At 55.5% G+C, this 12,590-nt stretch overlaps 1 protein-coding gene across 6 annotated transcripts in view; it reads left to right on the forward strand.

The window, feature by feature from the left end:
* NRG2 (neuregulin 2) overlaps positions 1–12,590 on the forward strand; it is a gene marked incomplete at its 5' end in the record, with an annotated part of 178,124 nt that overhangs the window by 118,827 nt on the left and 46,707 nt on the right. Inside the window, one exon of one of the 6 annotated variants that reach the window (XM_082623608.1) lies at positions 3,302–3,386. The exons of the other annotated variants lie outside the window; for them this stretch is intronic. Within the exon in view, the coding sequence (XP_082479734.1) occupies positions 3,302–3,386 (85 nt within the window). Of the gene's footprint in view, positions 1–3,301; positions 3,387–12,590 lie in introns of those variants that run through there. 6 annotated transcript variants of the gene reach the window in all.

Genomic DNA, 12,590 nt, shown 5'->3' on the forward strand with positions numbered 1-12,590 from the left:
CTGACTCGTATCATGCATCGATACTGAGCCATGAGAGCTCTGGCTGCAGGCTCCTACTTGGAGCCATGTTGTCTTGCTGCTGTCCTTGGGCCTTTCTTCACTAGTGGGAGGGGGTCACGCATCTGACCCACAAGGAGGTACAGGCCACCTCCCATGTGCCAGGTGCTGGGCTCCCAGCCCTAAATGGGCCCGACTCTAGCGGTGGAGACAGAGGTAGAAACTAAAAACAGGGACTTCCCTGGTGGTCCAGTGGTTATGACTCCGTGCTTTCACGGCAGGGGGCGCGGGTTCCATCAGTACTTAGGGAACTAAGATCCCCCGTGTGGTGCAGCCAACAAAAAAGGGAGGGGGGACTAAAAACAATACACAGTGATGTATTCCTTTTTTTTTTTTTTTTTTTTTTGCGGTACGCGGGCCTCTCGCTGTTGTGGCCTCTCCCGTTGCGGAGCACAGGCTCCAGACGCGCAGGCTCAGCGGCCATGGCTCACGGGCCCAGCCGCTCCACGGCATGTGGGATCTTCCCAGACTGGGGCACGAACCCGTGTCCCCTGCATCGGCAGGCGGACTCTCAACCACTGCACCACCAGGGAAGCCCCACAGTGATGTATTCTTATAGAGATACATAAAAAATACTAGGAAGCAGAGGATCGGACGATTGCCCTCTCCCACCCCTCACAAACGCTGCTTAAAAGCTTTTGGAAGCAGACCATTGCTCTTGGGATAGACCCCAATACCATTACTGCGCCTACAGTATCCTGCTTGATCTGACTGCTGCTTGCCTTCTCTCCAGGCTCCTTCCACACGTGTGTGCCACCCCACATCCCCCCACACCCCAGGTGCACACACACTTACCTTACATGCAGATACACATACCCCATACACACACTTACACACACTCAAACGCATACACCTATATACACACGCATACACACCCCTCAGCACACTGACTGTCTTTTGGTTTTGCAAAGGCACAAAAGCTCCGTCCTGCCCCACAGCCATTGGAGGTAGTGTTGCTTCTGCCAGGAATGCTCTTTCCCACCTCCCTTTATTCCAGCCAACTCCAGCTCTTTCTCTGAATCCCAGTTTAAATATTTCCTAGGGAATGACTTCCCTCACTACAATCTGTTTCCTCTATCAACCTGTATGTCAACATATAGAAACATTTGTTGAGCGAGCGTCTCTTCAGTATTTAACACAAATTTTAATTAATTCATTATTTGTGTAATTAGTTGTTTGTCCATCCCCACCAAGACTGTAATCTTCATGTAAGTAGGCCCATGTTTGTCTTGCTCACAGCCAATCCCCAGCACACAGCACTGGGCCTGAAGCACAATAAGCCTTACTACATATTGGCTAAATGATTGAACAGAGAGGGTGGCCAGGCCAGGCCAGGGAGGCAGGAAGGGGGGAAGGCCATTCTGGGAAGAGAGATTAGTCTGTGCAAAGATATGGAGAGGAGACAATATGGTGTGTTTGGCTTGTAAGTAAATGTGGCTAAGGCACAGGATTAGAGGCTAGAAGGCTTTGAGCTGGGGCCCAATGGAACAGGGCTTTGGATATCAATGAGGAGCTTAGGTTTAACCTGTAGGCAATAGTAAGTGATCTGGTTTGTGTTCTAGCAAGCTCACTCTGACGGCCTTGAGGAGGTCAGAACTGAGAGGGCAAGACTTCAAGCAAGGAGACCAGAGTCTGTGGGACAGTAGGAGAGAGTAAACTAAGGCAGTGACCGGGTGGCTGGCAAGGGATGGATGTGAATGCCAACTTGGAAGCTGAATGAATAGAGGAGGAGTGAGACCTGGACTCTGGCTCTGCCCAGGACCCCTCGCTACCCACCTCACAGAGAACAGTGCTACCCGAATTGAAGTGAGTGCTCACTGTAACCCAGTTGGGATGTGGGAGGAGGGAGATCTCTTACACTTGGTCTTCCCAGAGCTGGCCCCTGATGGGACAGGCTTGAGGCCCCAAGAGCACTAGAGTTCAGCCGTCTGTGTGGGCATTGCCGGCATCTTTTCTCTTTCTGTGTCCACCCCCCCCATTCCCCCACCCCCGCCCCTCCCCATTTGGCCTCAAGGTTGGCCAGGCCCCCAGGCAGCCCTGGAGCCTCAGAGTCTCTGGCCTTGACCCAGAGCCCTAGCCTGCTCCAGGCTCTCCTACGGAGGACACTGTCCAGAGAAGCCTTGGGACCCTCTCCTGAGGAGGCAGAGGACTGGCTAAGATGATCTTTGACTCTGATTCCAGTTGGGATGGCTGTAAGGGGACACCTCAGGCAGAGCGAGGCAGGCAAACCGCAGGCTCAGGCTTTCTGGGAGCCAGAAGAGGGAGAGCCTCTTCTATGTAACCCTTTCAGCACCACACCCAGGCAGGAGGCAGGACGCTGTCCTTTCTGACAGCCCTTGTCCATTGGCTCGTGCGAGGTGTGCTGGCGGGCAGGGTGTTCCAGTGTCTGAATTCACCATCACAGGCCTTGAAGAGAAGAGCCAGCTGGTGCTGGCAGCCTGGGCTGTCAGTGTGTGTGGGAGGGGGCGCTACTAGCCACCTGGGACACCCAGGTTTCTCTCTGGCTGCAGGCTGCGCTAGCTGGGAGGGGCTCCTGGGCCACAGACCCCTGCAGCCAGGCACAAATGGTGGCTCCATAAAAGGTATTCCCCCGGTTGGTGGGATCCCAGGGGGTTGCAGCCAGACCTTCAGGGATGAGGAGGCACAGGCACACTGCCCCTAAGGTCGGGGTGGGCGGGCAGGCTGGTGAGCGCACGAAGCAGTGGAGACAGACTGCAAAAAGCAAGAGTGCTTCCTATTCCGCTGGGCTGGTCAGTGGGCTTCATTTCGGTCCCTCCCTGGGCCGTATTCTCGCTGTCTCCCCACCCCCATGCTGTCCTCAGCCTGGCCCTCGCTGGGGGATCTCTACTCCCCCTCCTCAGTCACGGCTCAGGCCCCCAGCCCAGCTCCAGCCCTCTCTCCGGGCGAGGAGGTCGTGGCGCTCTGTTTGGGCGCCGGTCCTGCCTCCCTCGGTGGGCCCCGGGAGGGGTCCAAGGCCAAACCCGAACGCGCTCAGCCCCGGCAGCCGGAGCGGGTGGGGGTGTGGGTGGTGAGGGCGTTGGGCGCGGGAGGGGAAGAGTTAAGGCTTGGCGCTCCCCTCCCCCGGAGGGTGTGACCGCCTATAAGAAAAGCGCCGCGCTCCGGCACTGGGGCTGCAGGCGGCGGGGGCGCAGCGCGGCTGCGGAGAGCTCAGGCCGTCCCCCTGCCTCCCGTGCCTCGCGCCTCGCATCTCGCGTCTGTCCCATCACCCGGGACCCGGGGCAGAATGTCGGAGTCCCGGAGGAGGGGCCGAGGTCGCTCCAAGAAGCACCGAGAAGGGAGGAAGCTGGAGCTCGAACCCGGGGAGAAAGGTAGGGCACCTCGGCGCGCCCAGACAGCCCGTTTCCCTGGGAGAAACCTGCCGCCCTCTCACCCGCCCCCAGCGCCTCGCGGGTGAGTCCGGGGCTGTGCGAGCGGTCGCCGAGGTGACAGGCACCGAGGGGCGCGCGTGCCTGCGTGCAAGCGGGTCTCCGCGGCTGGGCAGGCAAGGGACTAAGCACTCGGAGCCGGTCGGTGGCTGTGCGCGCCTGTCCCCGGGCCGCCGCGTCCCGACGGAGTGGGCGGGAAAGAGGCGCGACCCGAGCGGACCGACCTGCCGCGAGGACCGCGCAGCTAGTAGCAAAGTGGGGCCGGGGCGATGACCAAAAGACAGCGGACCGGCAGACGCAGGGCCTGGACTGGCCGCAGCGCTCAGGGAGCTGTCACTGTCTTCCCGTCCTCAGAGTGTGTTCTGGGCTCGCTGCCACCCATGTGCCACACCTCCATGAGTTCTGCTCAGCCATTGGAGCAAGGGCAGCATTGCCTGCCACCTCCCGAGAAGGGATGCCCTGTCCTGGAGAGCCCCAGGGAGTAGGGAGCCCCTGCTTCTGTGACAGGTATTTCCCTTAGAACTGGACCAGGCATCAGGCAGTTGTCCCCTTTGGTCTTCAGGAGTGACTCCCTTGGGTTCTAGGAGGTGAGAAGTTGCTTTGAGTGAGCAGAGCCTGTGCTGAGACCCACTTTGGTGCCCTCCCTGGGCAGCTGCAGGGGGGGAAGGAGGAGGGGTCTCCATTCAGTGCACTGGGCTTGGGCTTCTCAGGGATGGGCCTTAGGTGTGCAGGTCCTCCCCTCCAGAACTAGGCTTGCATTATTGGGATGCAGTTGGGAAACCTCGGGTTCTCACTTTTTTCTTTTTCAGGCAAGCATTTCGTTAATGCCTATTTGTACTTGTAAGCAGGCCAGGCATGTTCAAATGGTTCATCTCCATTTAATTCTCATAATAATCCTGGGGGTAGGTGGTCCTTGCCCCGTTTTACAGAGGGAGCAACTGAGGCTTATTGAGGTTAGAGTCACAAAGTAAGTTCCAGAGATAGGTCTTGGGGCTTCCAATCAGCATTCCTGGACAATGATGCCTATTTTACAGTGTCTCTGTCCCTCACTAAAGTTCCTGCCAGAACTGCAACATAAAAATATCTTCAAAAGAGCACTGGACTGGGAGTTGGGAAGCTTCAACTGTGGTTGAGAATTTGGCCAAATTCCTTTCCTTTACTGAATTTCTGTGTAATGCGGGAGAAGGGGTAGCAAGGTAGCCGGTGAGGTCTCTATTGGGAAGAGCCTAGGAGTTAAACACTGCCTTCCGCCCAGTAGAGAGAAGAAACTAAGGGAATTTTAAAGGGCAGGCTATGTTCTCTTCTTCATAAAGAAAGCCTCTTTGCCCATTTCTGCTGGATGAGTGTGTCTAGGAGTCCTCTGTAAGGTAATGGACACTGTGGGTCTGCCCTGACCATACTAATGTGAGGCAGCTTAGTCTAGGTTCATGTAGTGTGGATGACCTCCAATCTGAGGTCTGAAGGAATTCAGGGGGCCTATTTTCAGGATCAGAATTCATGGCTTTCGCTCAGTGAGCCACTCTCTTCTCCCACCCCACCATACACATCCTAGTGTGGGCACCTTGGAAGGCTGGCTAGTTAAGGGCAGCCTTTCAATGTCAAGGTTGCAGGAGCTGAGCTGGTAACAAGCCACATGGACTTCAGCTGGTGAGAATCAATAGTGACTTCAGCTGGTGAGAATCAATAGTGACTTCAGCTGGTGAGAATCAATAGTGAGAATCGAGCAGCTGCAGAGGGTAGAGTATGCATTGGGGCAGAGGTGGGAGAGGGCTATGAGTAGAAGATGCCACGGGCCTCTCAGTGATCTCTTCCAGCATCTTCTACGCCTGTGAGAAAGTCCTTCTTGATGTCTAACTATAATCTTTCCTGCGGTCTTTTCTTCTCTGCTTTCTTTTGTTTCCTGCTTCCCCGTGGGCAGCTCTTCAGAATGCTTCTTTCAGGGAGTTGGCTGATCAGTAGATACCAAACAGACCAAAGGCGTAAGCTAGAGGACTTTTGGAGACCTGGGACACTGTGGAATGGGGGACGATCATGCTCTGAAACAAGATAGCAGAAGAAACCATGTCAGTGAGAAGCAACAGTCTTAAATCCCTGCTATGTAACTGGGTGGGTCTGATTTCAAACCTGGTAGGATGAGTGCTTAAGCCAACAGTGGCCTATAGAGCGGGAGGCCTCCCTCACAGCTGCCCATCTGAGGCTGCAGGGGCCTCCTCTTTTATGCTCAGAGTGCCCCCGCCAGGGAGGACACGGACACTGGGCAGATGGAGAGGGGTCTTAGCCAGGGCGGAGCCACGTTTGGTTGAAAGATTGGGAGGTGCAGACATGGAGAGTGTGAGCAAGTTATCCATTAAAATCTTCAGCTTAGGGCTTCCCTGGTGGCGCAGTGGTTGAGAAACTGCCTGCCAATGCAGGAGACACGGGTTCCAGCCCTGGTCTGGGAAGATCCCACATGCCGCGGAGCAACTAGGCCCGTGAGCCACAATTACTGAGCCTGCGCGTCTGGAGCCTGTGCTCCAACAAGAGAGGCCGCGATAGTGAGAGGCCCGTGCACCGTGATGAGGAGTGGCCCCCACTTGCCGCAACTAGAGAAAGCCCTCGCACAGAAACGAAGACCCAACACAGCACAAATAATTAATTAATTAATTAATAATTTTTAAAAAAAATCTTCAGCTTAGATGGGGGAGGGAATCTGGAAAGTGGGAGGGAGAAAGGAGGGAACATTAATTAATTGGCTCCCCTGTCCCTGACCACACATCCAGCAGCCCCGTCTCATCCTTGTCAAATAGTAGAAAGGGTACCCCTATACTCAAACCCAGGCCAGCGTGGGGAAACGGGCACAGGGGTGCCGGGGGATACTGAACTGCAGGTTTGGACTCTGCCCCATGACTCACTGAGAATTCGCAGGGCCAATGCCTGGTATCCCTACCTGGGGCTGGGTCCCCCTCACCCCCCATTTTCCCTTATCCCAGGGGACTGGGGTAGGGGTGGCTGGTTAGCCTTGCCAGCCTTAGCAGCAGTGTTTGCGGGGAGGGGTGGATAATAAGCTCACTCACATACCTGGGGTCCAGCCTCTGTGTGGCCCCGGGCACTGCCCTCCCTCTCTCTGGGCCTCAGGAAATGTGCTCTGCTCTCAGCTCTCACCTTCTCCACAGCAACGGCAGAGCCTCAGCCCTCAGGCCCTGTGTCTCTGAGAATCCTGAGAGGAGGAGAGCTATGGGATTAGGGTGGGAGGAAGGGGGAAAGCTGGCCCCAAAGAAACTGATAACCCCTGAAAGTGCTGTGTTGTTTTGAAGAACGACTTTGGAATTTGATTCTAAGTAACTGGCCTTTTCCATGTGCCCCCTGAAAGTCCGGTCAGGGTTTGGTGGAAAGTGTCCCTCTGTTGGAGCTCCCATGTGAACTGGACTCTGTGTCTGCCCACAGTAGGGCAGGGGACAGGCTTTGGTCTTCATGGGGATATGAAGGAGGATTAGCATCACTAGCTGAGCGCTCTGAACACATCTCATTTGAATGGGCGCAAAAAATCCTTGCAAGGTCTTTCTCTTTCATCTTTCCCATCTCCTGCCTTTCGTGAAGATAGCGCCCAGACTTCTAGGATCAACTCCTGTCTTTAGGCTGTCCGGGGTCAGGTCAGAGGTGGTCACGCGCCTGCCTACGTGTACGTGGCTGAGCCACATCTGGCAGTTGTTTTTGGCAGCCTCTGCCTCTGGCCTTGGCCCCTGGATGACCCTGCTTAGCCGGGCACCTGGAGTGTTCCTCCTGGCCCTCTGGGGCTCAGCCTGTGTCTCACACTCCGCTCCATCTCCCGAGCACCTCAGGGTTCATTAGGAACAAGAACAACAAGCGGAGAGTGACTTTGTACTGCCCAGCAGGCTTTCATCCTGAGAGCTCAAAGCAGTTCACACCCCAGGACTTATAGGTCCTCAGTCCAGGTCCCAGACACACAGCGGTGGGGACGAGGGGACAGAGAGCCCTGGTCTTTCCAGATTGGGCCAGCAGTGGGGCTGGGGGCACACAGTGAGTCACCCACTGTGGGGGAATCAAGTGGCCAGTAAGTCTGGGATAGAAGTAAAATTGGACCGAGGGCTTCAGGCTGCAAACAAAGGGGATAGTCTCCTTTAAAAGAGTATGAGCTGGTGGGACTTCCCTGGTGGCGCAGTGGTTAAGAATCCGCCTGCCAATGCAGGGGACACCGGTTCGATCCCTGGTCCGGGAAGATCCCACATGCCGCGGAGCAGCTAAGCCCGTGCGCCACAACTACTGAGCCTGCACTCTAGAGCCCGCAAGCCACAACTACTGAGCCCACGTGCCACAACTATTGAAGCCCGCGTGCCTAGAGCCCGTCTTGTACAACAAGAGAAGCCACCGCAGTGAGAAGCCCGTGCACCGAAAAGAAGAGTAACTCTCTGCAACTAGAGAAAGCCCACATGAAGCGACGAAGACCCAACGCAACCAAGAAATAAATAAATAAATTTATAAAAGAAAAAAAGAATATGAGCTGGGCCCTTCCTTTCCTCAGGCCCTCTGCCCCTGCGGGTTCTATGAGCCGCTGGAGGAAGAAGCAGCAGCTTCTTGGGAAGCAGAAGCCCTTGGACTCGGATATTGATGAGAATGCCTAAGTGATCCCCACTTCTGCCCTCTGCCCTTGGTGCTGGGAGCTTCAGGGCCAAGTCAGGCCAGCCCTGACCTTAGGGTGGTGCCAGAGTGAGGAGTGTATGGAGGAAAAGGTGCTAGCCCAGCACTGGCAGGCCCTCGCCCTGGCCTCGGGTGGGCTTCCCAGCATGGCTACCCATGCCTGGTTGTCAGCCCCACTCCCCCTTCTAAGTCTCCTCTGCATTCGAGCACACAAGGCTGGCCTGACGAACAGTTGGCATAGGGAAGAGAAGGGTTCTTTTACATACTGGCAAAGCGCTGCCGCAGCTTCAGACCTCGGTCCGTGAGAACCACGTGCCCACTGTGGTTTCCCACCATGCCCGAGCCTGTAGCACGCCGTCCATAACTCAGCAGGGGACAGTGCGGCAACGCTCTCCGTCTGCCTCCAGCCCAGCCCTGGCCTAGCCATCCATCCATTCACCAACACTCCCAGGTCGTGGCCACGTGGGAACTATACACACTACATGTGCTCTCATTCACTGTAGTGTATTCAGTTCTGCAAACATTCATCGAGCGCTTCCTATGCAAATAAATCTGCAGACATTCATCGAGCTCCTCCTATGCAAATAAATCTGCAGCTCCTGCCCTCAAGAAGCTCAGGCAGATCCTTACAAAATACCTGTGATTGCAACCAAGTGTAAAGTCAGAGATCTGTATGTGATGAGGTATGTGATGAGGAAAGGAATGATTTGTTCTCCTGGGAGGGTGTAGAGGAGGCTTCTCAGAGGGGTGACATTTGAGCTGAGCCTGGACGGTGAGTAGGAATTCACCAGAGTGAGAAAGCGCCTTCCAAGAGGTAGGAACGTTCCATACCCAACCTGCTTGGGGCTGGGGGGTGGGAGAGGAGCAGGGAGAAAGGAGGCAGCTATCATTTACTGAGCACTTACTACATGTCAGTCCTGGTTCTATAGAGTAGAGATACTATTTTATCATCCCCACTTTACAGATAAGAAAACTGAGGCAGGGAGAGAGTCCACGACTGGCCTGTAATCCAGCATGACTTAATGGCAGCATGGGATCTTAGGCTCAGGTCTGCCCCCTCCACCCTGCCTCGCCATGCACAGTCCACCTGGCTCCAGGCCCTTCCACAGTCCGTGCCTCTCAAGACAAACCAGTGAAGGGCATAGGATGCTCTGTTGGTCCACTTGTTGGAGCAGGTCCTTCCCATCCCACAACTGGTCAGATATTTACTTCCTGGGCTCTTGGGCAGGGTTTAAGGGTACAGAGATGGGCAGGTTGTGTCCCTGCCCTCACAAGGAGCTTGCAGTGTGACTGTGGCAGTAAGGTGTGAATAGGAACCATGGAGCACTGACAGAGGGGCAGCCCAAGGCCCTGAGGCTGTACCGACAGGCAGGAGGAGCACCTGGGAAGCCTGAGGTTATTATCGTCAAGTAGTCTAAGCAGAAACCAAGCTCGGGATCCAGAGTCCAGTGAGATCTCGCACCAGTCTGAGTAGTTTTCTGGTCCTATGGAATCCCTTGTGCAAAAGGTGAATGTTTCAACCAGTGGGAACCTGGTTTAAAGCATAAACTTGGAACTTGCTAGTAATGCAAATTCTTGGGCCCCACCCCCGACCTTCTAAATCAGAAACCATGGGGATGGGGGCCAGCAGTTTTAGCAAGCCCTCTGGTTGACTGTGATGCGTGCTGAAGCATGAGAACCACTGGTTAAGCTGTGGCCCAGCCTCCCAGGGCAGAGCCCTGCAGAGGGCATGCCAGCCCCACGGCACCTGTGCCAGGCACCATGCTTGGGGGCTGTCAGGAGAATGGGGTCGCCACCTTGTGGGCTGAGAGAGATGGGGACAGACCTAGAGCTGCAAGGTCGAGCCTGGCAAGGGCTGACACAGAGTGGCAAGAAGAGAGACTCATTCCCATCAGAGGAATCTGGGCAGGCTTTCTGGAGGAGATGGGGTTGAGGTAGACCTTGGCGAAAGGAAGCACTGTGCTGGAGAGATCTAAAGAGGCTTGACGTTCCAGCTGAGGAAACCACGTGAGCAAAAGGGGGCAACAGAGGGTGTTTGGAAAATAAAGTGCAATCCCAAAGATACACTGCTGAACATGGTGTGTAGGAGGGAGAGATCAACAGGGCCAAACAGGTTTTCTGAGTGTCAGGCTGGTGAATTTAGACTTCTCTGAAACGGCACGGAGTGAAGTGCTCTGAGCAGGAGGCTGACCTGGTCTCCCAGAGCCGCTCTTGAGGCATCGTCAGCCACCACCAGTTTGTGGCAGGTTGGGCAAGGGGAGGACACGGCCAGGGCTCCTTCGACAGTCCCAGCTGATTAGTCAGGATGTGTGTATGGTGATGGGTGGGTACAGGGCGCATGAGCTTTGCCTTGGGATAGCTCACCAGCTGGCAACACTTAAGAAGGATTCTGGAGGTTTGGGCCTGGCCAAAGGTCGGTGACTTCTGGCCCAGTCAGGCAAGGCTGGATCTGAGCTCATGGGCCAGTCCCTTCACTGTACAGATGGGCAAACTGAGGCCCAGAGAAGTTCACACACCACAAGGTAAAGGGTTTGGCAGCTACCGGGCAAGAAAGAGAGCAACAGCTTCCTGAGACACTGCCCCCTCCCGCCGACCACTGAGCCTCGGGTCTCAGTTCCCTGAGTGCACTGTGGTCTCCTGCCCTGGTCCTTTGAACCCTTTGCCTGGAACACTGTCTCCCTCCTCCTGGCCAACTCCTGTCACCCTTCAGGCCCAGCACAGGCTTTGTTCCCTCTGCAGAGCCCTCCCTGGCCCTCAGGGTGAGGAGGGAGGCTGAGGTGTATGGTCTGTGCCCTCACATCACCCAGCACCTCCCCATCACAGTACTGACCCCACTGTGTGGGCAGTACCCCGCTCAGCTGGAATCCCCACCAGGGAGACCGTGTCACGTGACCCTCAGTACCCGACATGTCCTGAGTGCCCGGTACATGCTTGAGCGAATGAATGAAGGAGGCCGTTATCAAGCGCTTTCACCCCTGTACACAGACACCTGTGGCCCATTCTCCTATTTGAAGAAGAGCAGTCTCATGGGAAGAGGCTGCCCTGGCTGAGCTTCCTGCCCACGGCCGGGGGCCCCTCAGCTGTCGAGCAGCCCGGTGGGCTGAGCAAGAGTAGTCCTTCCGGGAGGCCCCGATCGCACCATCTGCTCTGCTATCCTGGGGCAGATGCCTGTTTTGGCTGAGGGGGAAGGAAAGGACTGAGTTGCGGAGGAGTGTTGGGTGGGAAAGGGCTCTGAGATTGGCCGTCAAGGGACCCCACCCTCCCTTGAGTGCTCGCAGCAGTCTTGACCTGGGCCACTGTGAAGCACCCATCAGTCACAGCCCAGCTTTACGTCACTAATTTATTTGTTCAGCCAGTGATCAGTGAGCGCCTACTCAGTGCCAGACACCAGGAGTATGGCTGGGCTCCCACACATCCCCTCCCTGAGGGTCCCACAGTCTAGAAAGGTAAGAACCCACTTTGCTCTGAGGTAGAAAGCCCAAAGTAGGGCAGGTGAGATGCTCAGGGAGTCTGTGCAAGGCAGAGGTTGCTTCTGGCTTGGTGGATTAGAGAAGGCCATGCCATCTGAGGTGATCTCGAGGGATTCAGATGAATAAGAAGGGCCAGTTGTTGAGCTATCTCTCTGTTCCAGGCACTGTGCTAAGTTCTTGACATACATTATCCCCATTTATTTCTCACCACAATCTTAAGAGGCGGATGAGATTGTTCCTGTTTTACGGACAAGGGACTAAAGGCTCAGAGAGGTTAAGTAACTTGTCTAGTTATACAAGACACTGGGCAGAGCCAGAATGCAAGCCGAGACTGGTCTGACCCCCAGCCTGTGTGTCTGACACTCTCAACTGTGCTTCTGTGGGGAAAGACATGGCGGCGGAGCATGAGCAAAGGGCATGGAGGCAGGCAAAATACAGAACAGGCACGCTTGGGGATCAGCCTGTGATTTGGTTTGCCTGGAATATATAATTCCTGAAGGGAACCAGTAGGGGAAAAGGCAGAGAGCTGTGTTTGGGAAGGGGCCATTCACTGACCAAGCAAGCTTCCCCTGAGGACCCTGGCTGCCAGCCAAGGAAGGCCCGTAGCCTTCCTTCTACAGACATCATGGAGCCAAGGAGGGTTTCTGAATGTCGGAGAGGCACACAGAGGTGAATCTTCCCAGAGTGGTACTCTGGGCTGGGGGACCAATATAGCCTGAACCAGGGCCTGGCAGACGATGGAGGCTTAGGAGGGTGAGGCTTGGTGGAAGGTGATTGGTCTCCACCTTTGGGGAGAGACACAGAGTTGTCACAGATGACAAGGTGACTGAAAGCGGGAACTCAGGAGAATGAGCAGTCTTGGGAGAGAAGATGGAGAAACTGGTTTTCCCCCGTGCTGTTCGTGAGCTACTGGCTGCAGATCCAGACAGTGATTTGTTTTAGGGTGAGTTCTTTCCACCCCCCTGTCTCACTAGCCTGGACCACAAAGACCACAACTCAGCCCTCCCAGGCTCCAGAGTGCTTAGGCCAGGACTCTCCAAGG

This window comes from Mesoplodon mirus (genome assembly GCF_964341445.2).
Source record: "Mesoplodon mirus genome assembly, chromosome: 5".
In the NCBI taxonomy this organism is placed as follows: domain Eukaryota; kingdom Metazoa; phylum Chordata; class Mammalia; order Artiodactyla; family Ziphiidae; genus Mesoplodon; species Mesoplodon mirus.